Below are 26,168 nucleotides of genomic sequence, written 5' to 3' on the forward strand. Positions count from 1 at the left end.
AGGGTGTCATTATTTGCTCTGATCTCATGCCTTTTCCTGCCAGGTGAAAGTAGATTATATTAGTCATCAGGTTTAAACACAGTTTGCTGTTTTTCTGGAATATAAAGAACTAAATAAACAGTATATTATAGAGTAAGTATAAAAAATAACATTGTCAAATCTTAAATGTAAGAAGGCAGAGGAAGAAGCAGCAATTAATTCTTGCTCTGAAGCAGATCGGGGAAAATTAACAGGCTCCTGGGTGGCAGTCTCTATCCTGCCTTTAGCTTTGAGAGGAAGAAATTTTTAGTAGAGACAAAACCCCTATAACTGATGTTCAAAAAGAAGATTATGCAATTGAATAAGCACACTCTTTCAAATGTAGTCAGATTTTTCTGCAATGATTATTCTTAAAACGTTATATAGATAAAGGAATGTAATGTCTTTGACATCAAGAATAATATGCTATGTGACAAAATGCAGCACTTACACTTATCTGTAAGTTCTTATTTTTCAGTAAATCCAGTCATATCACTCAGGATTACTTTGTATAAGTATGTTCTGAGTATGTCCTATTTTCTTCACTGTATGTTTCATTTAAGCATTGACACAAAGCTCACATTTTCACGTATTTGAATAAGACCCTCATTAGCCATTATTGTTGATCACTTGGGAAGTGCAAAACCAAGGAAATTTAGACTTGGACTACCTGCATAAATGACTATCTGTGATGACTAACAGATAAACTCTGTAAAGTGCATGAGAATCCACAAATATGTGGATTTCATATAATGATCCACACTTTTATTACCTTTGTGACTATAAACAATTATTTCCTTAGTACCATGATATTTGAGCATCTCAAGATTGTAGAACTGAGTTATGCGGTACTGTGAGATGGAGAAATTCTATTACCCCTCTTATAATTGGCAAATTGAAGTTACATGGAATATAGAAAAGAGGGATTTAAGATAAACAACCACCCAAATGCACTGAGATCCAATGATAAGTTCCATAAAAAGCAAGAGCATAGTAGTTACACATAATGTTCTCTCAACAACCACTCTGCTTCTTACATTACTGTTTAGGAGAAGCCAATTATTATTTCCTGCGTATTGTGACTTCCTCAGTTAGGAAAAACCTTGATGCTTTCAGTTTCAAGGATTTGATTCCGTTCCTGTTCCAATCATTGAAGAAAAATATTTCTGTTGACTTGAGGAAAGGGTCCAAATATCAGTTAGACAAGAACCTTGATGCAGTTATACAATAAGCTATTGACTGGGGGCAGAGGAGAAACTGCTTCACTAAACATAGCAGATGTATGACAAGTCTGGATTCTTGTTATCCTGGTGCTGGTGACTGTCACTGCTTGAGTGTGCTGGCACTGAGCTGTAAGACATTGTTGTGTATATAGCCCTGAGACTCATATTTTCTAATTAGTGAAAGCCCTCAGTGAGGCAGGGACTGAGCCGTGCAGAAGAGGAGGATGAAATGCTATGTCTGTAGATACTAAGCAGATTTTGCTATTGCTGCACAGAGTTGATTGGCGTGGAAACTGCTGGCAGCTGCCAAACCCTTATGCACCAAAGATGCAATTTAGCATTAGTGTTCACAAAGGTGTGACCAGTTTTCATTTCAGAACGGCTAGGCGTATTCTAATTGGAGTAACAGGATGTCTTCAACCACAGTAGAAGCATTTTTCATCATTTGAAAATACTACTGAGGAGTTAAGTGCTTGTAGAAACAGAGACATAGCCTTCTACAAAATTCCAAGCTCTGAATGGGTTCAAGCCTCATAAAAGCTCAAAAGGCTCTTTGATTCAGAAATCATGGTCTAAAGGATATTTGACAGTTATTCAGTGAATTGCCTACATAGGAATACTCCAAACCATCTGCAGTGAGTAGCCACCACTACTAGTATCCTAGGTAAGACTCACTGTGCTATTGAGCATCTGGAAGGGAGCACCATCTTGGATGGGTTATTATTCTCTTAGACTCTAGACACAGCAAATGTAAAATATTTTTCCTCTGAAATAAGGGGATGCAATCTCATTCTCCACAAAGCCAGTAGACAAGTGCAGTACATCCACAAACTGCCAAAAGGCCCTGAAGTTTATTTCGGAGGACTATAGAAGGACCGAGTATTTCATCAGAACCGAGTACTTCATCAGGACCAAAAAGTTCCAAAAGCCATATTCATGGCTCTGGTGGTATGGCCACCTTCTTCAGACTATGAATATCTGTGTTGAGGAAAATGGACAAATGGCTGGATAAAGCAAGTTCGATAGCACTTGTTTGGTTAGAGCTAAACATCTTGTTAAAACAGGATGCAAAAACTTTCCCTCTTTCACCTGTCGTTATTGTGGGACCTGCTGCTCTGGCTTATGAGCAACAAAGTCACGCGGAAAGTGATGCACATTGCACACTGCTGTGGGAGTCTAGGAGTGCAAACAAGCAGATGTCGATCTAGGGCTCTTGCACTCCCAGTGATTTACTCCCAGGTAGCTTACTGAGCCTCATGCTCTCTATGACTTACAGAGCCAAAAAAAGGATCTATCTCCCAAGCCAATATAATAAAGTACAGGTCTTCTGCTGTAGAAATGAGGATAAGGAACATTCATTCAGTTTACAATGAGTATTTCTAGTCACCTACATTCGATCAATAACTGTAACCTGCATTTCCCTACCAACACAGAAACTGATACACATGGGGGGGTCACTATATTGGGTCACAACCAGTCTTTGTATCATATTGGATTGTATCGTATCATCACTATTTCTGCACCTTCTCAGAATTAGACTCAATTGAAGCCTTCAGACTCCTCTAGAAAACAGAAATTAAACTTCTGGTCTATGTGCCAGCCAATAGCTGCACATGAAGATGTCTATTTTTCTATTCTGAGGAGAGATCAAATACTGGAAAGACAGGCATACCCATATATTAGCTTGGTTACAACAATAAAATAAGTTGATTCGAACATTAGCTTTAACACACACACAATTCAAAACAAGTAGGTCCTTTCTGAGGAGTTAAGAGCATGTTTGACTGTAAGAGCTGCACCCCGAATATTCAGATTTTCCAATATTAAAAGTCCACACATGCTGTAGCTGCTGATCAGAACTGATAATGATAATAACTTCAGAGTAGAGAGGATGCAATATTTCCATTCAGGTAACATCTTTTCTTACTTATAGGATACTTACATCCTACTCCTAGGCCAGCCCAGGGAAAGACCTTGGCGAGTTCAGACCAAGACATCATTTGTTGTGCCCCAAAGCTAGTTCAATTAATGGCTTTATAGATCCAGCTTTCACTGCAGTACTTCTTGCAGCAATTACTATTTAGAGAACTTGCTTTGCAAACAAGAGTGTACTGTTTCATTGAGATAATAGGGCTGTGGGTAGAGATTGTTCAAGAGCAATCAGCAAAACAGGATTGGTAATGAATCTGATGAAACTCTCTGTTTGACTTACAATATCTATTTTGGAGCTAAGTACGTGCTTGGTATAATAACATTACTGATGCCTCATCTCATTTTCTGTTGCAAGGACTCTAATTTCCTGGGCTCAGAGAGAGAAGGTTATCTGACTTCTCTTCTTAGGTGACAGTGGAGTCTTTTCTGTCTAAGACATTGGTCAAATCAGAGCCCTTTGCAACAGCACTCCTGGCTTAGGGCTGAATACAGACTAAAATACCCTTTGCCGATAGGGCTAGAAAGTGGGCAGGTTATATTCCATGATCTAGAAACGTAGATGCTGACTTTGAACTCAACAGTTTTGTAAGGAAATGGCTATGAAAGATGCAAATTCATAATATCATTGACATTTGCTTAGTTTTGATAAAAAAAAATCTGTCATAAAATAGTGTTAATATTTCAGATGCATACGTTCAAGATATGTTCAGGTCCTCTTTGTTCTAATATACAGAATAACAGAATTCCTGAGGTAAAAAAAGATATTAATGATGAGAGGTATTACTCAAGGGGGAAAAATAACAGGTTCACTTCCAACTTCGTTTCCTTGTTCAGCTGGAAAATAGTCAGCTAATAAAAATGCCATTTCATCTGGCATTACATCTCCTATGTTAGAAAAATAGACTATTACAAAAATAGACTGCTACATATATTTATTTAGGAATTGAGTTTTTATATATTGGCTAGTTCATTTTATTATGTTAACATTTATAATTATGCAACTTAGATAAAGACATGGAATTAAACCTTTTCTACTGATTTGTCCTCTTGACAAATCAAAATTATTTTCTTCAGAAAAACAATGTATGATGTTTATTTCTTTCTTGAATTCCTCTGAGGAGTATCTTTATCAGTGACCTGCACAAGGGGATTGAGTGCACCCTCAGCAAGTTTGCAGACAACACCAAGTTGGGTGAGTATGTTGATCTGGAGGGTAGGAAGGCTCTGCAGAGGGATCAGGACAGGCTGGATTAATGGGCCAAGTCCACTGTAGGAGGTTCAACAAGGCTCAGTGCTGGGACCTGCACTTGAGTCACAACAACCCCATGCAATGCTACAGGCTTGGAGCAGAGTGGCTGGAAAGCTGCTTGACAGAAAAGGATATGGGGGTGCTGATGGCCACTGAACATGAGCCAGCTTGTGCCCAGGCAGCCAAGAAGACCAACAGCATCCTGGCCCATATAAGAAATAGTGTGGCCAGCAGGACCAGGGCAGTGATGATCCCCCTGTACTCAGCACTGGTGAGGCTGCATCTTGAATACTGTGTTCAGTTCTGAGATCCTCACTAAAAAGGAGACATTGAGGTGCTGGGGTGTGTCCAAAGAAAGGCAACACAGCTGGTGAATGGAGAGAACAAGTCTTAGAGGAAAGGCTGAGGGAACTGGGGTTGTTTAATCTGGAGAAAAGGAGGCTCAGGAGGACCTTATCGCTCTCTGAAAGGTGGATGGAGCATGGTGGGTGTCAGTGTATTCTCCCAAGTAAGAAGCAATAGGGTAAGAGGAAATGGCCTCAAGTTGTGCCAGGGGACACTGACTGAATATTAGGAAAGATTTCTTCCCCAGAAGGTTTGTCAAGCACTGGAACAGGCTGCCCAGGGAAGTGGTTGAGTCACCATCCCTGGAGGTATTTAAAAGGTGTATAGATGTGGTGCTTAGGGACACAGTTTAGTGCTAGGTTAAGGGTTGGACCTGATGATCTTTAAGATCTTTTCTAACCTAAATGATTCAATGATTCTATGATTCTAGGAATAAGGCATATTTGCATGGTGTATATGATTACACAGACTATGTATTGATTCAGTACTGTAAATCCTATCATTTGTATTAGAGACACTTCATCTAATGGTCTCAATGGTCTATGCCTTGTGTAAGCACACAGTGACAAGTGTCTCCAATTACTAAATCTCAGTTTAAACAAACGTATGTCCTAGCAAGCCTTCATTTGAGAACAATGGTTACTCTTCTGTCTCACTGATTTCTACCACAGCTTGGCAGGCTTAGGTCATTTTTAGTGTCAGTCTCAAAACCAACATGTCCTAAGAGCCCCACATGGAAAAACAGCAGTTCAGGAACTCTGCACAGTGACTGTTTCTGATCAGAAAGCTGGATTTCATGCATGAATGCATATGTAATTATTTGTATATGGAGCAATTAAACCCAAGTTGTTCAATTTCTCCATCTTGTGGTTATTTCAGTAGGCTGGACTTGACACTGGGTACTAGATTGCAGAGCAGTCCCCCATCCTCCATGTCCTTTAGGAAAGTGGATTTTGAGGAGTAGAGGGCTTGCAGGCATCACTCCTGTAATCACCTGAGATAAAGGTTGGAGCTCACAGGCAGACAAGGCGTGCAACCACGATGTCCACTTGGATCCAGGCACTGGGAAGTCCCTGGGTCCCACATTTTGAAAATGTTATTTGTTGTCATCAGTGCCCTCAACCTCAACCATGCTGTGTCAACTTATGTTATTCTAAGAAATGTTACAGTAATTTTTCACTGAGTATGTGGATGTGTAATAGTATTGTTGAGAAAATAATGAACTGAAGATATATAAAAAGTCTTCAGGAAGATTTAACCTCTTCTATGAAGTCAGCTGATAGCACTAGAAAAAAAAAAAATCATGGACAGAGACCTTTTTCACACTTCAGTTACACAAATTGTAAATTTCACCACCTCTATCATCATTCCTATTTCCTACATTAGAACAGCTCTGCTTGCTCCTGGGAACAAAAATACATGCCAAGACCCCAGGAAAATGTGCAGCTGAACAATACTGATTGTGTCTAGGCTCAGATAAGAAGGCAGTACATCAGACCATGAGATCAGAACATCTGTTTTTTCTTTGGCAGAGAGTTTGCCAAGAGCAGCTTTAAGTTTCCCCATACAGCTTAAAACTAGCAAAGTACAATCAGGAGCTGCAGTCAAGCCCTTAGGAGCTCAGCAGTCCACGCTTCTTAAACTTGCATGTACACTGCAATCTCAGTGTACTCAGATACTTTAAAACTCTTTATCAATCTTATAAATTATTCCAAGAGTAAACTTAGGTGTTGGTTTCTCTTTTTTCCATTTAAAAAAGTGTTGTTGCACACTCTTACATATGTATGGTTTGATTCATAATATAATTCAGATTAATAAAATGCTTTAATAATTATATATAAGTACATATCACACTACTGAGAAGCCTTGCTTTCTTTGATAACGGCTCTTCTGCAGTAAGTGTCTCAATATTTTGCTTTTCAATGATGACACTTTGCATAAAATATTTAAATATTCACCATCTGATAGAGACAATGGGAATGACCGTGGCCTGGTTGAGGGTAAATTATATTTGACTTAATGGAAAAATAGCAAAATACAGCTGCTCAGGATTATTCAGAGTAGAAACTATGTAATATTGGTGTTCCAACCAATGATGAAAATATTTTAGTGAAAATTAGGATGAGAATTTGTGAATAACTATATATTTTATTTCACTTTAGTCTTAAAAATGTAACATTCTCAAAATAGCAACTAATTCCATGGAGTGTACACTGTTAATCATAAAACTCATGGAATGGATGTACAAGTTCATCAGTGTATGTCTTTGCAGTGAAGGAGAATTTTTGCTGTGAATGAGTGTTCTTTACCATACATTTTTATTGCTGTCTAGTCTGGTTTTAAGTGTTCCACACGATTGGGATCTCCAATTTAATATGGCATGCTATTATACAGTCTAGTAAGTCTCGCTGTCAGAAAGTGTTACTTGATTTTCAGTTAAAATTTTGCTTTCTTGATTCATCACATTCCTAGTTTTGCATTTTTCATATTTCTTAAAGAAATTCTATCTTCAGTGTCAGAATTTGTCAAGTGCCTAAATAGTTGTTTATACAAGTATTTGATTATATAATCAGTTAATTTCTTTCAACATACATATAGTATTCATAGATCTAGACCAGTATGATTATCAGCCAATTTGTATATACATACTAAGATTATATATACTTAGCTTTTTAACATTTTCTTATACAATCTAAAAAAGTTGACACTTCCTTACAGAAAAGTTTGAAAAATAATTACAAAACCTTTTTTAATTCTTTCTCTATATTAATTATTAATTGCCCACGAGAACTCAAGAAGATTAGAGTGGTATGTTTGTGCTAAGAATTTCTGGGGACAGATATATGGGTAGAGCACTCACTAATTACTAATTTGTCCTGTTTTTAGGACGAACCATGCTTAGAATATGCAGTGATGGACTTGAAATTGTGTGCATGGCCCTCCATATACCAAGTTCACTTCTGTCATGATACAGTTATCCACAGGTTGTTTTAAGGCTTAGTATTAGGGCTTGACTTTCCTCTTGTTAGTGACTCAAACCCAAGTAAGGCTTAACATGGATGTCAGGAGAAAATGGGATTGAGTGCAGATTTGAATCATGTTTGACTGACAGTGCATCTAACCCAATAAAAGACCTGTCTACCTCTCTTAGTCACACTGCTCAAAATTTTGTCAGAGAAAAACCTGTGCTACATGCCAAACTTCACACTGGAGAAAGGCAACTAGTTATACTGGGGAACACCCTTGTTTCATGACTATCTGTCCTTATTAACCTGAAATACAACACAACTGCCTTGACCTTTCTTATTCCAGGAGATTGTGATACCTGTGGCATCCACTAAAACCCATGGAAACATGGGTTTCTCCATCAGAGGCTAAAAAAAGTTAGGAATAATCTCTGGTGCACATTAATAATAATAATAATACTAATAATCTTTCCTGACATTATGATAATGTAGCATAACCTAAATGATATTAAAACTGAATTAATGTGGGGTTTCTCAACAAGATTTGCTGGTACATCAGAAATGGAAATCATCTGATTAGGTGCATTTTTTCACACATGAGTTTTAGAGTACTATCGTGACAATCTGTGAGATTCAATAGTGACCTAAAAATTGTGGTCCAAGTCTTCAGTGATTACAGTATCGACACAATGAACCAATGTTATGGGTGAAGTTCTGAGGATATGAGTACCGATTCTCTATGTAATAGCAGGGTAGGACAGTGAAAGATTGCTATATTCAGGAGAAAATGTGACATCAGATTCATGAACTTGGTTTTTGCTAAGGAATACAAAGATAATGTAAAAGTAAAAATGCGAAAAGAGAAAAAACCCCAGAAATCACTGAGGCAGCAACACAAGCAAAAGATTATAGTTGTGATATCATATCAGTTATGTAACAAATTAAGAAGCCAAATATCTCTTGTTAATGCCTCTTACTGAGCAGCTGATCTCTATAAAGCTTTCAGATGCTCAGTGTTGTATAAAATATTTTAATACAGATTGGCTCAACACCAAATTGTTTGCCAATCATGACGCCTTCTAGAGTCATGCCAATATGGAATTTATATCTTGGGCAATTAGTATGGGAGATACTGAAATAATTTAAGAATTGAATTCCAAAACAGAGATCCCCAAAAGTCCTATTCACTTGTCCAACAGATATAGGCATACTAATATTCTTGCAGTAAAATTCTCTGATCACCATTGCACGTGAACACAACCAAAATCTCCTAAATGACCAACTTACAAATACAAGGAAAAGAGGGGCCATGTGAAGAACACAGATATTCTTTTACTTAAGAACAAGTGGTTGTAAGACTCAACTGGGTTGCTGTACTCCGAGATTAAGATTCCTCCTTTCCCTGGGAAAATCTGATCTCATATCCTCTCCCAGAGATTCATGCTCTAACCAACAGACATTTGATGTTGGAAATCTTTTACTCTTTTCCTAGTTTGTTCTACTTCATGTAAATTCATCATATATTAATTGGACAGAAACTACAACAGAAGCTTCTGTGTCCAAGGTGTAATTATCCAACTAAAGCGCGTGTTATCGCCACCCCAATAAAAAATCATTTTTTCCATATAAATCAGAGCAATTTCAGTTAGAATGACAGAGAAATGCCCAATTCTGTAGTCTATACCACAATAAGGATTTGGAAAAGAACAAGGAGAGTAATGAGTATTCTTGCATTCAGTATACTCAGTACTTTTCTAGTTAAATGTTTCAGGATCTGATGGCGTCTAGACAAATAAATTTTCATCTTATGTGATAGTGTCTAGTCTAGTATAACTGATGGCCTTGAAAGCTAAGAGTCAGTGGACCATTTTAAAATCACACAGTCATTTCAATTAAGACTACAAGGTAAAATAGGAATGTATTTTTTTCCTGCTAAACATTTATCTTCTCTTTGTCAGAAGCATAAGAAAGATTAAGAATCAGTTTTTCAGAGAATAACACTAACATTATTTATAGGAAAAAAGACATTCTGTCTTGGCAACATTAGATGGCCAACCACAAGACAGAACTTCTAGAAAACAAAGATGATACTAAAATTTGTCAATATCCTTCTTCTGTTGGGAGGCTCAAAACTGGAGGCTGTATTATATGAGTGTCTAATGAGTGCTGTGTAAAGGGAGATAATTACTTCCTGTGGTCTCTGGCTCTGCCCCTGCTCACACACTCCAGGAAGCCCTTGGCCTTTGTTGCTGCCACGGTCACTGCTGGCTCATGCTCTGCTTGCTGCCCACCAGCCCCCAGGGCCTTCTCCATAAGACCACCCCAGCGAGGCAGAATCAGCCTGAGCTGGAACCAGGGGCACTTCCTTTCCAGGAACAGGATGTTGCATTTATTCTTTTTGAATTTCATAAGATTGGACCATTTCTCCAGACTGTCTCGGCTCCGAATGTCAGTCTGAGCCTTGGAAGAATTTAATGGTACCACCAAAGTGGTATCTGCAAACTTGGTGACCAAGCATTCTGCCACCTCTTCTAAGTCATTGACAAAGTTATTCAAAAGGACCAGTCCCAGGATGGACCCCTGCAACACTTACTACTGGCCTTCATGTAGAGTACAACATATTAGTAACTACCTTCTGAGCCCGACCAACCTTCTGAGTTTGTTTTTTTTTACTTATCTCATTGTCCACCCTGCATGGCTGAATGTCCTAACTAGGGAACAAGAATATTGTGGGAGAGTGTCAAAAGCCTTGGTAAAGTCAAGGTAAATGACATCTTGTGCCCTCCCATTGTCTATAATTCCAGATATTTTATCATAGAAGGTAATCATGTTGATCAGGCATCATTCATGCTTGGCAAATCCATGCTGAATGTTCTCCATTACCTTATTCTCCTTCATAGGCCCTGAAACGTCTTCCAAGAGTACTCACTCCATCATTTTCACAAGGAACGAACCAAAGCTGAGCAGCCCATAATTCTCCAGACTGTCCCTTTGACCTCTTTTTTTGAAGACAAGTGGAAGAGTTGTGTTCCCCCAGTCTCCATAACCTTTCAAACATGGCAGAGGATGACTTCACAAGAGAATCAAACAATTCTCTCTGCACCTACAGATGCAGCCCATTTTGTTGCCCCTTGTCCCTTGTAAGTCTTAACTAGAGCTGAGCTTTGGCTTTCCTGACACAGGAAGCCCAACACATTTTCTGGCCCAGACAGCGTTTCTAAATTTCTTCTTAGTAGCCTGTCCTTGCTTCCAACTCTTCTATACTTTGCATTGGAGCTTCATCACATGTAACATGTTTAGCTAAGCCACTCTACTTATCTAAGTAGCAGGATAGATCATTCCTGTATTTGGAGGGTACTGCCCTTAAACACCAGTAAGGTTTCCTAAGTAACTTTACCCTCACATCTGGCTCCCTTGGAATCCCATGAGTAACAGGTCCAGCTATATGCCACCCTTAGTGGCCCTATCCAGAAGTTATCCCCGAGACCTTCTAGAAAATTTTCACTGTTTCCATCCTGCCATGCTTGTCCTTTCAGCAAATGTCAGGGACATTCGATTTCCCTTCTTTCAGTCCTACTGCACCCTTCAGAATTGTGCACAGGACTTCTGACATCCTCACCTTGTTGCAGCCCTATATCTCTTAAGATTCTTAGTTTCTGAACTCTTAGTACTGGCAGTTCCCTTTAGTTCTCAGAAAGGCTCAATATGTTAAAATCTGGAATTTCCATTTCATGCAAAATCTATGTCCAGATGAAAACACCCAACCTCAATTTTTTCCAAACCTTCTAATTTTCATGGAAAACTAATTCTATTTTTCAAATTACTTTTTCATCTTACACACCAAGCTCAAGGCATGATTATTTGAATTTGTCTTCTCTAAAACACCTGACCATAATGAATCCAAAGCTTTCTTCTCTCAGCTGCCCAAAAAACTCGAGACCCTGTCCCCCCAAACTCCAGAAAAGAAAAAGAAAAAAAGAATGAGACATACCTGATATATGAATCAATCTGCAAAACTTGGGGATGCTCATATGTTATGTAATTGGGGCAGTATGAGAAAAGGAATATTTTCTCTGTTCAGGTTGTTCCCTTTCCCTTTTAGTGTAGATTTTATGAAATGAAATGAAATTCTGTTCAATTTAGTAATGTTCATTTAATGTTGAAGGCCTCTCAAACAATGGAGTTTAGAAAAGTCTCCATCTTTCATCACCCTTCCAAATTTCTCCAAGGAGATTAAAATCTATTAATCTTGCAGCGTATCTATGCGTGGTTCACGTTCTTTAACAGCTTAGCTTGTTTGCTAGTATTTATCACTGATGTCTAAATAACAATTTTGTCAACTTTGAGTGGGCTCATGAAAAGGCTGTGCTACAGAACTATCACTAAAGCACCAACACCCCTATGCACTATACTGCAAAACTCTTTTCCTAAAAAAAACCCCAAAAAACATACTACAGTACTGTTATGTTTAAAGCTTTCTTTGAGCATAAACTCTCTTCAGAACTGTACTATAAAATACCTTTTAAAATGTTTATCATATTTTTTCTAAATATATTTATCAACCTTAGTACGGATACAACTTGGTTTTTGCATTATTTTACAGAGAAACAGTTGTTAATATTTTATTAGCTATTAATATTCTAATATTGGTAACACTTTAATGTATTTTTTACCATTAGGATCGAATGCTTTTAAAGTATTAGCTAAAAATACAATATATATTATTAACATCAAACATAATAAGTAATCTCTCCATAACATACATAGAACACATAATTAAGACATTAAAAAAGTGTTATCACAGCTGACAGACTAATATTTGCCAAATAACTGATGACTGCTTAGGATATTTCACAATTACTTTTAAACTCTTCCCAATAATGGGAATGTTTAATTGCAAAACCAGGATATATATGAATCAAGTGATTTCCTAAATAGCAAATACTTATGGAGCTTGGAACTCAAGAACCATAAAAATCTGAGAATATATTGTTACCTTTCTATTTTAAACAATATCCAAAAACTTGGAGGCATAAATGCTTAATTCCATCAGGAAAAGGGTTCATTGACAGTATTGATAATTTCTACGACTAATAAGGGCATTACAGTTAAGTCACTATTTAACCGGGTACGTCAGGAATACAGATCCTTCAACAGAGAATTAGGAAAACCCTTACTACCCTGTCATTCATAGTTCACTCTGTGAAAGAATCCAAGCCTGCACTACTTGAGCTGTTACTGCACTGCTCTTGTTGCCAAGGAAGAAGGACACTGTCCCTCAGTGGATGATCAAAACATATGGTGCCTTCCTCACAGATAACTAGTACGAGATAGAAGTTCTTAGAAGTAGAGTTTCTGATGCTATTTTTTTTAGTCCTGACTGATATTAGAGAAGAAATATCCAGTTTCATACAAAGAAACCAAACTAACAGAAAATAATTCTTAAAACTCCTTAAAAATAAAAACCTGAGCCACACAGAAGACAGTTTCAGTTACTCATGTTCTCTGAGATTCATGATGTGCAATCAGCAAGCGCACATCTTCCATGCGAACTGCGTAATAGAAAAATCTGTGATCTAAGATGTTCTGTATTGTATTCTGTATGACAGTAACAGTGTTAAAAAGAATTTATGTGGTGAAAGAAACTTGATGGGCAGCACTAGTAACTATATTAGCAAGTAGGACTTTAACCTACTTTATTTATGGTAAGAGAAATTAGAGTATAGAAACAATTCTACGGAGATAAAATGGCCTTCATTTAGTAAAAGAGGCATAATAACGATAGACAATGAGAACTTAACACTTTCTTCAGTAGCGGGGCAGATTTTACTATTATTGTTTTTCTTGTAACAAGTCTATTCAAATCATCTGTGTATCATGATTGCATGTTAGAAACGAATTAGCTTAGCTTCAATATTCACTCATGCATTTATTGCATTGTGACTAAAGCTACACCTTGCAGACTTCTGAAAGTTACCCTTTAATCTACTACATGCAAAATTACATTATAAATATTGAAATATATAGGACAGGGCAAAGTTATTAAATTTATTCCTGAATCATATAGCTGCTTAGCCTCAAGCATGATGTAGTAATAATTACCTCTGAGCTGTAATTGATTAGACAAATAAATTGTAAAATTTTAGATGCTGATAAACAGGAGAAGGAATCTAAGAAAAAACAGCACCTGTCAGGAATAGTTTAACGAATTCAGTATGAGATAAAATTACAGCACACACATTTATAAAACATAAACTAAAAAGACAGTATGAGACAACAGTAAAATACATTCTCTTAGAATGGTTAGCATTTACCTCAATATAAGGTGTCAACAACCTCATTATTTTAAAGATTACCATCAATACAGAAATTAAAGATGAGGAAGTATGTTCAAAGATAGGCATTTCTTACGTACTTTCAACCAAAGTACAAATTACAGTTGAGAAGGAAGTAAAAGAACTATCTATTACACACAGAGAAGCTCATGTACATATAAAATAAGTGAAGTGGTGAGGCAGGGAAGAGAATATGAAAAAAATGGAATATTAAAGAGGACACTTACTGGGGAAAACCACATCACTTTAAGAATCCAAATTGTCAAAGAAAAATTCACAACTAGGATGATAAGCAGGAGGAGAACAAACAGGTAGAGGCAACGCTTTCTCCAGCCATAAATTCCGATTTTGTAGACATATTCATTCTTCGGCCTCTCTAGGCTAGTGCCTGGTGTTGTTGTAGTGTATTGCTCACGTACCATCTGCTATGTAGAGAAAAAAATGGACTGCTTAGTTGTTTGAGTTAAATTAAAATATTTATATAAAACCCCAAGGAACATACAATTGTAATAGCAAGTTACTAGACACTAGAAATTCGCATGAAGTTTTACATGGAAAGCATTTTCATCATGTCCCATTCAAACTACACTTATATGTTACTTCTTGGTACACATGATGTGACATTTTAATACATGAACTGCATCAATTGCCGTTTTCAGGAGGCTTAAAATTATTTTATTCTATATATAATGACAACACTTTCCTCCTATTTTTCATAATACTCTAATTGTCCCACCACAAAATATTTCATTGAATCACATCATAATCTGTGGCTCACAGAACAATACTATTTTTCTGTAAAAATAGTTACAAGTGGTAAGGGTATCTTGTAAGCACAGGTTTAAAAACACTTCTACATATTCCCTCAATTCAGTAATAAAATGCATTCTTTGTGTTGCAAAACTTAACTATGTCTCATTAGAATGTCAAATATGTTAAGCTTCAGAATACGTATATAAATAAATGAAATGGTTCTTAATAATGTAAAGAAAATTATTATTTCTCAATTAACTATATTTAAACATATATTAGCAATAAACCCGTTACTTACTGGATTTAAACAACTTCCTTCATTTTATATTATATTTCTTGAAGAACCACGCTTTGAATTTAAGAAATATCATCAGATTGCACTAGTTAAAACATAGGGATATTCACTAACTTTGACCTTTTACAGCACAGAGATCACCAACAACTTAAACCATTCGTTAAACCTTACAATTCTAGCGAAGCGAATAAAATCTCAGCAGCTGAAGCTGCTTATCTAGAAAAACACTAGGCAACATCTCTCTCATTTCCACTGATACCAAACAAAAAAAACCCCACCATGTTTTGACCATGGATGTCAAAAATAAAATATGTATTGTAAGTTCAAGCACTTCCCATGAGCGAGGTATATCCACAGGTATCTTATATCCAAAAATTAATCCAATTTCCTACAATAAAATGTTCTCAAATGAGAGTGCCTTCAGACAGGTTTCGCACTGGGTCTCCTCTCAATTCTGAATTTACTCCTAGGAATGAGATCACTGTGCTCTGCTCACACAGCTTTCAAAACATGATTAAAGTACATCTTTGTCCAGCTGCTGGATTACTCTAAGCCATTAAAGAAGCTCTTTTCCAGTCTCCTGCAGAGCCACCCTGTGTCTGTAAAAAGCTTGTGGGTCTCAGTTCTAACCCTTATCTTTAGAAAGATGTCATCTTTTGTTCCTGTAGCTTGCTTTCAAACTACAAGACAAAGAATGCACTATAAGTTTACAAGTGAACAGAAGCAGCTCATGCATTCTCTTTGCATATATACAGGATTTTTCTTATTTCTGAACTTCCACTCAAAAATCTTTTAATTTGTTGTTTACTTATGTTAAAAAATGAGACTTGATCATCAGTAGTTCATGATCTAACTGTTCCTGATCTAACTAGCCATTATGGGAAAATATTCAGATTATTTTTTTGCTGCTATGGGTCTCAGTTGCTCATGATACTGCATATATAAATCCTTTCATCTGCTGAAAATACTGAAAATAGTATAATGATTTATTAGTGGAAAATCATAGATTCTGAAATAACTTGGCTTAACATTACTGCAAAACATTGTAAATTTACAAGATGTTACATTATATCACCACATGAATTACACTAATCATTGTATAACAAACCATACCGCCCATGTAGAAGTCGCCCTTTATCTTAAACCTACTTTACCATGCTCTGACAAGTAAGACAATGGGTTTCAAAAAACGTTTAGAAAAACTTTTACCCTTACTTCCACACAGGAAGTACAAACCCTAACATAGTTTATCCTCTGAGTTTCTTATTGTTTCTTGCATTACACATACTTGTTAAGTGTCAGTTTTACAGGAAAGAAGATAGATGACAGCTACAGAAAGTGCCATTCAAACAGAAGTCCCCTTCACAAGACAGACTGCTCTGTCTGTTCCTTATGTTGCTGCTTGCTGCATCTTTAAGGTAAATTTTACAGTAGAAATGCCATTTGATAAAGAGTAATTCTCAGATTTTCATGTTTTCTTATCAGCCTCACCATGGCGGTCTCTGAGGCTGGGATTCATCTTACAATGTTAGATATCAACAGTTTAGCCTTCAATATCTGAGCCAGTCAATCTGGACTCCCTTTACGGTCAACGGAGATAAAGCTACCCCTGCTGGGAATTATTTATCCAACTTCTTTCAGATGTATATTTTAGACATCCAAAGAACTGCTCCTTAGATGTGTTTAACTTCTCTTTATAAAAACAGAAATAAAGAGAGCCTTGGATGACTTTTTCATATGCACATGCCTCTATGTTTTAAGACATAAGCATTTGGTCAAATTAATTCCAACCAGAATGATTTCCAGAAGCATGTAATTTAACAAGAAGATAGGATTATTTTGATTCCTGTTCTCTGTTCCATTTTTACGCTGTTGTAAAATGTTTGTTGTGTGAGTTGAAGCTTTTATACATAATTTATTACGTACTGCTGTTTAATGAGGCGAAGCCAAAATCCATTATGCATTTCACCAAAAAGCCTATGAGTTTTGTGATTGTTTTCATCCCTTCAGAAATTCCACACGGGACATCCCCCAGCACAGCACTGTTCCCTGCACAAATTATTTTTTCCTTATAAAAAACAGTTCTGTTGATCCTGAGCATTATTAATACAGCCAAAAATTATTTTTGGTCCTAGAAAATGGGTAGTAGTGGCCTAGACAGCTGACTGCTTTGAAAAGGATTTATTTTTTCTACTTAATATAATATTTAATGATTTTTAAGCAAATTAGTGGCCCAGTACCAAGTAATTACAGAGGAAATCCTTTAAGAATTGATACTGTTGGGCTGTTTCTCTTGCAAGAATTGTCTTTCCGTATTACTGACTTATACATTCACAAGCTGAAATCACACAGGAGAGTAATCTCAGACCTATCTGGAGAAGTCAGAGAGAAATTTTTCTATAGGTTTGGGTTGTTTTAGGAAGCTGGGCTGAAAGGAAACCCTTAGACAGGCAGATCTCATAGTTGGCTGGTGAAGTCTGCCAAGATTCAAGAGAGACTCTTAGAAAGAAAACAACAGATATTTAGAACTATGATGAAAAATGTGATTTGTAAATGTGATAACCATGAAACTGTAAGTTGGTTGTTCAGGAGCATACTAAACAGATACCAAGAAGAAAGTAGTTACTTAAACACCTGGATGTACACAAGTTAGTTGGAGAAGCAAGCAGTCTGCAGAATGAACTATGACTTCAGTAACTGTTACCTTTATATTCTTTTACAAGAGGCAGCACACAGTGATGAACTATGATGAGCAAGAACAGTCCTGGCAACCAATAGTGCAGATAAAATGGCAATTTGGTCTCGGAATGAAAAATATGACATCATTCAAATGGGCCGTAAAAACACGTTTGGATCAATTCAGCAGTACCATAATAAAACAAATCTACTTAATTGGAAGTGGAATTTCTTGGTGTTCCTACTCAAGGGCCCACACAATCAGAAATCACATAAAATTAAGGTCAACTACTTGCATATTCCTTATGGATTTTTGTATATGTGGCCGTAAGTCCAGGGTTAATCCCTGGACTTTCTTATGGTAGTTTGCTATTTGAAAGCATTTTTCAATTGTCATCATCTGTTTTACTGGGATCCATTTTCATCCTATTTTTGCCCATTTGCTGATTTCAAACAGATACTGAATGCTAATTAGCTGCCAAAAGATTTGTGATAGATTTTAAATGACATAACTTGCGAACTACTTGTACACTGCAGATATTTTGACCACGTGAGATTTTCTCACGTGTTCAGTACTTGTAAGTGTTGCACATAATGCATGAAATTCATGCCTACAAGAATACACATATTAGCGCCAACGAGAGAGAGGTGTTTTTTTACACTGTGTTACTAAAGCTGTCCTCTAAAAATACGTAGCCATGGCACAACATTTCCTTGGTTTTATTCCGCGTTTTTCCATGCAAGACTTGGAGACTGGCCTCTGTGAACTGCATGATTCAGAGGTCCAGGATATTTTTATATTAGTACCTAGATATTGAAAAACTGTCCATCAATAATGTTACTATTGGATTTAGGTTAGTTTGGGCATCAAGTTCAAAATGCCATTATGATATCTCTGGACTATTCATTTAGACAGCTGTGCTTTGAAGAAGGAATTTGCAAATTTATCAGTAAGTCTGCTTGGGAAAGCAAGCCTGAGTAGAAGCTTGTTAATCATATTATTTTCAGGAATTATTTATCTGTAGAAAATACTGAAGATAGAATACTATTTCAATTAAAATAAGCAATCTCAGTTTGTTTCAACTGTAAAAATGTTTTCACTGTTCTTGTTCATAAATGGCTGTTCTTTCCTTGAACATAAATCAAATGCTCTTTAATGCACAGTTCAGAACCGTATTACTCAACTACTTTGTCATATTGTCACAAAGCAACTACCAATAATAAACTATTAGAAAGCATACTATAAATATAAAACTAGTTAGTTGGTTAATACTAATAAGCAATCATAACTCCATGAATAATGATGTAATTATTAGGATTTTACATTTTTGGACTGTTTCAAACTATGTTGGGATTTTCAGCAGAGACAAAAAGCTTAGCACTCAAGAGAATCTTTTCAAGTAAGAATTAAGGGGTTTCACAAAGAAATCTGCACCACTGATGCTCATACTATACATGTTCTTTTGAAAGGAATTTTGGTCATCAGTGCTTCTACTCTCCTTACAAGAAGTATATTCATTCACATGCAAGAAAATTCACAGTAAGTGTTGGAATGAAAGAAGTGATAATGCTAAACTGAAACAGTTCAGTAGGAAGACCATTTTAACAACTTAGACTAAATTCTTGTGCCATTATAAACTGTAAACCTGTCAACTCAGGCAAGTGATAACTACTTTTACAATCTGCATACAGTATCTTCATGGAACATTATGTTCCTTAACATTGGTTTATATGATGCATTGGGCTAGATGGGTATTATATAGAATGAACTTCGTCTTCACACTTTGGTGGCATTCAGGCATGCACACTTCTGTCTTTGTGGAGGACAGAAGCGGTCCACTGATCAACCAACAGGAAACAGGAGCAGTGGGAGTATTTTCCTGACAAAGGAAAAATACTTGAGGAAAAGCTGTTGTTCAAAGGAAAAAGATAAGAGAAGTAAAAAAACTTTTGGAATCCATATGGAAAAGCTTTCAAGAAAAAAATCAAAAAGGCAGAGAAAACTCTCATGACTAGATGAAAATTTTCTAATTCCTTTCAACCCTCCCTTGTTCCAACATATTGTATTTAATCTTGTCCAACTTTGCATTGCTGAGATGTGTGCATTATATAGTATATTACAGTTTGAATTGTAAACTTCTGTCATCAGCTATAAAGGGCTGGATCCCTGCAGCATAATTTGTGGAAAGAGGCAAATAAATACGTATGGCCTGGTTAACTGTTTACATACCCCGCAGTACAAATTTACATAATAACTATTACATGGTCACAATTAACAGCTTTGCACATTTTAAGTATGACTGAAATAGCTGAAAGGTAGACACTGACAGCATAGCATGAAGTGCCGTATTAAAAAATGATTGTTTGTCTAATACCTGCGTACTTTTCAATATAATTTACAGTAAAAAAAGTTTTTAAAATATTTCCAATCCTTCAACTCAATTTATTTTTCCTCCTTTAACAAACTCCCAAAACATTAATTGGATCAGATACTTCCTTCAGAATCAAAAGGCCAAACAAAAATACTAGACAGATTCTTTTTGTAAATTGTTTTTAATTTTTGTGGGTTTTTTTATTTTCTATAATTTCAAGAAGTAGCTAGTTTCTGGTATGAGAAATCCCATTTTTCATGTAAAATGCCTTAAAATGCTTTAACTAAAAAGAAAAGTGAACCTTCTCTGAAATTCAGTCACCATCACATCTAAATTTTCTTGAGCAACATCAAGTACTGTTATGTGGAAAAAAAAAATCCCAAAATTAAAATCTCACAATTATTCACTTTCTGGAGATTTTCAACATATATGTTACTCTGACTTGGTAGACAACAAAAACCTTTTCAAAAATACAAAGAAATTAGAAGAACTGATGTAGAAGTGATTGGATGATGATGTGGATGTGATAGCCACATCTAGATGAGTGTCTCATCCACAAGGCTACTGGCTAGACCTCATGGAGTTCTCATTACTACTACAGATTTCAGAAAACAGTCTTCCAGAAGAGAGAAAAGAGCAGTCTGGGCAGCCATTGTTTTCACCTAACAATGAAAGCCTGAGATCGAATAATCGTGTCAAGATCATTTAGGCATATCCTTACTTATTCCTTGTGAAATGAACTTTTATAGTATCAATGTGCAAAACACTGTCTTGTCCTGTTGAATGTCATTCAGTGTTTCTCAGTAGGGATTACTACAAAGACATTTTAAAAATGTTAAACCTAGAACTGGTAATTAATCTTTTCTTAGTAATGCTGGTTTTATTCTTCAAGCCCTTTGAGAAAAGATATGCCAAAAAAGATATCTCAAAAAAGTTTTATCATCTTGAGGAGATGCTAAAACTGTGACAGTGAATAGTTTCCTTTAATGAACTTACTTGTGAAATAAATTTTGCCCTCTGAAGTCCAATACATTTTACCCCCACAGTAGCTGCTCTTCAAGATAATCTGTTTTTTCCTTGAAGGACTGCAAGTCCACCAGGAAACCAGAAGATACATAACGTAGTCAATATCAGAACAGAAATTATTGCAGGCTCTTTTGGCTGTGACGTTCCTCTCTCCCTCTCTTCCCTGGACTTAGATCTACTGTGAAGCAGAAGCCAGAATAGATTCACTCCACTAGCTCACTCTTTTTCTTTAATCACGCATTTAAAAAAATGTTTATAATTAAGCTTGGTATAAACTAAATGACTCTAATTTAAATTCTTAGTTCAGGCTTTCAAATAATACAAAGAAAGTAAAAGGAGACTGCTTAGTCTGCTTTCTTATCCTCTACAGCACCAACAGCAGACAGGAGTTTGTTACGGAACGATGGTATACCTGTGTTATTATGTTCAATTGTTCATGAGGTGATGAGAGGTAGTCTTTGACTTATCATGTAACAGGTTTCCTAGAACAGAATCACAAAACCTGAAAGCTGAAAGGGATTTCTCGAGATCATTTTGTCCTATTCCCTGCTCAAAGCAGGGTTAACTTTCACATCAGAATTGGTTACTTGTTGGGAAAAAAGGTGCAACCATACATTATCGGGACTTCATTTTCTTCAATAGCTTTAGCATCTCTGAATAGTCCTGCAAAACTTCGATTGCCTACAGTCTCTGTGGCAGCCTTACACGCAATGTAAAAAAATATTTATATTTTTTTAAAGTTCTTAAATACTGCTTGGACTCTTCTATAGTTGTGTTACACTTAGCCTATTGGAGTTTTGATCCTTTTTACCCCATTTGATTCAACTAACATGTTTTTATTAATACCTTCCTGCTTCTAACAACTTTTTTCTGCTTTTAGCTATACTGATTTAACCACGTCTTCTAAATATGTATGTACCCTAAGCATCTGATATTTTGAAATAGTCACATGCAAAAGTTTGTTTCCTTTTCAGAGGCTGCTTCCTTTTTACATAGTGCCCTTTTTTAAGTTAAGAACAATGACGAAGATTCTTCAGCTCTTACTCCACTAAAGACGTTCACTCTAACATCAAAATGGCTGATGTTACAATACGCTCCTTGACAACAACATGAAATAGACCTTGTGCACTGCTCAGAATTAAGTCAGGAAATGACTCTGCTTCCTGAGGAACTGCTCCCAAAACCAGTCATTTATGGGATCTAAAAATGTGGTCTGAATGTTGGACCTAATTATGACATTTATACTACAAGGGTAAAAGAAAAAATAGAGTTTCCTCTCATATTGTTTCTAATCCACTACAGCAAGCCACAGTCATTGTAATCACCCTGGTCAGGTCATTGGCAATATAGCCTTTAATATTATCAATCATGTTTATACTGTTAATAATATTATTATTCTGTTTAGATTGCACATTTCAGTCCATGAGCATGTTGATATAACTGCTGAGTCTTTGATACAACTGCTTTATCAATCTGTCTTTACAGTAAACTTCTGCTAACACATGGCACCATTTGCACGTCCTAGTCTGTCTTTCCTAAATGTTTTTAACTTGGTGTTACCCACTGTTTTCCTTGTCATGTTTTCAACATGACTATTCAGGTTCGTTTAGTTTCTTAGCTCCTTGAAGCTAAGCATTTTAATTTTCCTGTTGTATTCTGAGGCTATATAAACATGTATAACTTTCTTCTATTTCCCAGTCTTCTACTCTTCAATTTAAATGAGACTCTACTTGTTCATCATATCCTATTGCCAGGTTCTTTTTTATCCTGTAGCTGGAGATGTATGTTTTTTATGACTTCTCTCTTCGTATCTTTCCAAATGTGCTCCTCTATACCATTCAGCTTTCCCTCAACCTGAAGTTTAAAAAACTCTAATCTTTCTAAAGCGCCAGGTGCCTGGTTCCATTTCTGTTAAAATGAAGATGTCATTCCTATTATTGCTTTCCTCCACTTCAAAAAAATTCTTAGCTCCTAATGAATTTGTTAAGATGAACTGTTTAACTGCCTGTGATTGCATGGATGAGTCTTTAAACAATAAGAACCTGTCTTAAAATAGGTGTAAGAAAGGAACAATTTTAGGCAAGGAATGAGAGAGCTGTCTTGTCCTTAGGGAAGGGTTAGCAGAATCACCCTTCCTCTTCTCCTTAAAATTTAATAAAAATTCTATCTTTATGGAAAAGAGCAGTGTACATTTAGTCTACTGTGTAAAGCGCTTTGTCACTATAAAGGACAAAGCAAAATTAAACACACAGGGATGACCCGAGGATGTATAAATTATAAATTATAGTCTTTACAGGATTATAAATTACACTGAGAGCTGGATAACACATTCTCTCTTATTCTGATCATTTGATCCTTCCAGGTATCAAAGGGCTTTTCTTCAGGTGAAAGTGGAAGGTTTGCCTTCAGTTTGTCATTCTTTGGGAGTAATATAGCTTTACAATGCAATTTAGGTATTACCTGACACTCCAAGAAGAGAAACGCAGAGAAGATGGCTGACAAACTTACACAACTTTTATTACAATCTACCACAGGTTGATTTTGTTCACTAGGATTTTACTCAGTGACAGCTAAATGATTTCCTTATTCAGAACAGCCATGCATGTTACACTGGATACAGACAAGGCCTTTCTATTCAATCCTTAGTACAGTAATTTACTGAAAAAGTCCGGCATTGAATTCTTACAGTCATTTGCAAGTAACTTAATAAACAACATTCTGAATAAAATATCAAATTATAGAATTCTGTATAATTTCAGATATGTGAAATCCAATGATTGTTTTAATTGCCAGATAAGGCTATGATAGGTACTGTCTTCAGTATATAAATCATGTTTTTATATTTAAATTATCCCAGACATCCAATTCTAAGTTACTATTAGAAAAAAAAAAAAAAGAATTAAATCAGGCAACACAAAACCAGTTGAAATCAGAAGCTAAACATGACAACTAAACCTATGTATTTAGTGAAACCAAGATTTGGCAACATTTTGCTGTATATTTATCTACCCAAGCCAGTCAATAATGCAAATTACTAACAGTACAAAGAGCTGTCAACACAACTTGATATACAAAGTTGATTAATTTTAGTACTTACCAATATCTTTGAAAGTATTCTGAATTTTTAATAATTACACGGATAAAAATGCAAGGAAAATATTTTTTTAACTGGTTAACATTCATGGCATCAAAGAAATAAAAGGGGAAATAATTCAGCATGAACTAAGAACTGGAACATGCTTCTCATGTGTCTAAAGATACTTCTTAAGATGCAGTTATATCATTGCAAAGTCATGTAAACTTTTAAAGTATTATATAAAAATTAGTGGTCTTTTTTTACTTATTGATCTACTTCTTCATACATTAATATTTCTAATTCTGGTGTTCAAACTGTTCTCTTCTGACCTTTAAGATCTATTACTTTTGTAGTTCCACAGTAGTTGATGATAGTGAACTGTTAACTAAATGTGAATGCAATTTCTTACAAGTCAGCTCTTCAAGCACGTAAGTATAGAAGAAAAAAATTCAGTATTTTTTCTCTAACAGAACACACTAAGCCCCAGAAAACTAACACTGAAGCAAATGGGAATGTTGTAGTCTAAAAGCTAGCATTTTCTAAACTACAAATAATGAGATATTCTAAGCAAAGAACATAGATTAGCTCACAAGTCAGCCCCCATCTCTCCTAAGAAAACTGACATTCAAAAATAGATGATGTAATTAAAAATCTACGCAGAAAAGTAGACAGCTCTTTTCTTTGCCGGTCTGCTGATCCTTGCTTGACGCCAACCAACATGGCACGTACATGGGGTGGAAAGCTGGGTTTCCTAAATATTCAAAACAGACATTTAACATTGTCATTGCTTTGTTACAATTACTAAGTGATAGTATGGTTGTGGCTTCTCTGTTTTAGAGAATAAGGGAGTTTAATAGTGTGGATGCTAGCCACTCCATTCCTATTGGACTGTTCCATAGGCATGTTTACATTAGCAGTACAGATCTAGCTCTTAATTTAGGTATTTTTTTTAACTTTGCTTCTATTAGAATGCTCTGAAGTCTTTCAATTTCTACTTCTGTTTTATATAACTTCCTAGATAAAAACAAACACAGAAAAGAACAAAAAAAAAAAAGAAAAGATAACATACTGATCACGTCAAACAGACTAACATGCAGATCCTTCATCTTTAGATCTAGCGTACAGATCTTGGTACAACTGGTTGCAGTAGTAGATGTTCGTGCTAATTATAGACCAGGAGAGCTCTCTAGCATTAGGAGAGAATGAGATACTGTGGCAGTACATTTCCCACTTTTTTTTTTTTTTTTCCTTTTTTACAGCAGGACAGTTATAATACTAAGATTCCATTCTGAATATAGGGTGGAAGAGTCTTATTTCTGTCCATCTGTCCCAGAAACTGGATTGCCTCTTCCCATGCAGAACTATCTTTACGTCATCTTTGTTTTCCCCTTCTCCATGCAGTAAAGTCTCAATTTCTTACTTATTCTAGCCAGACCTGGTCTCCTTTCCTATCAGCTGCATTTCTCCCAGGTTTTGTTAAACCTTTCTCCTTCCCTACTTTCTTACAGCTTTAACATATTTCACCCCTTATACAATCTCAATCTTCCTTCTCATCTCCTCTGCTTCTTTGCCTCCACTACAGTTTTCTGACTCCTCAACATACTTGCCCAGCTAAGCCATGTTTTCATTTATATCTTAAAACGTCTCCTCTCCTGTCCCTTTAACCTTCACATTTATTGGTAATTCCGGTCTCTTTCTCACATCTGTCGCTAGCTTTCCTCCCACATACAACACTCTTGGCTGACCAGGCTCAGTTCCTGTTTCTCTTGAGGACAGACACCCTGAATCTAACTACTTCTTTTCTCTTCTTGTTTGGCTTTTTTTCCCTCTGCTTTAAAATCCATCTCCCTTACAGTAACCAGCAAAGGTGTAGGAAAACACCTCACTGAGGGTATATATTCT

At 36.2% G+C, this 26,168-nt stretch overlaps 1 protein-coding gene across 8 annotated transcripts in view; it reads right to left on the reverse strand.

Moving 5' to 3' along the window:
- SGCG (sarcoglycan gamma) overlaps positions 1 to 26,168 on the reverse strand; it is a 119,042-nt gene that overhangs the window by 48,889 nt on the left and 43,985 nt on the right. For 7 of the 8 annotated variants that reach the window (XM_030476022.1, XM_030476026.1, XM_030476023.1 and 4 more), the window contains one exon: positions 14,296 to 14,493. In XM_030476022.1, coding sequence (XP_030331882.1) covers positions 14,296 to 14,490 — 195 coding nt within the window. In that variant the 5' untranslated portion in view covers positions 14,491 to 14,493. The remainder of the gene's footprint in view (positions 1 to 14,295; positions 14,494 to 26,168) is intronic. The other variant, XM_030476025.1, reaches the window with a different exon arrangement.

This window comes from Strigops habroptila, chromosome 2 (assembly GCF_004027225.2).
Source record: "Strigops habroptila isolate Jane chromosome 2, bStrHab1.2.pri, whole genome shotgun sequence".
Taxonomy (NCBI): domain Eukaryota; kingdom Metazoa; phylum Chordata; class Aves; order Psittaciformes; family Psittacidae; genus Strigops; species Strigops habroptila.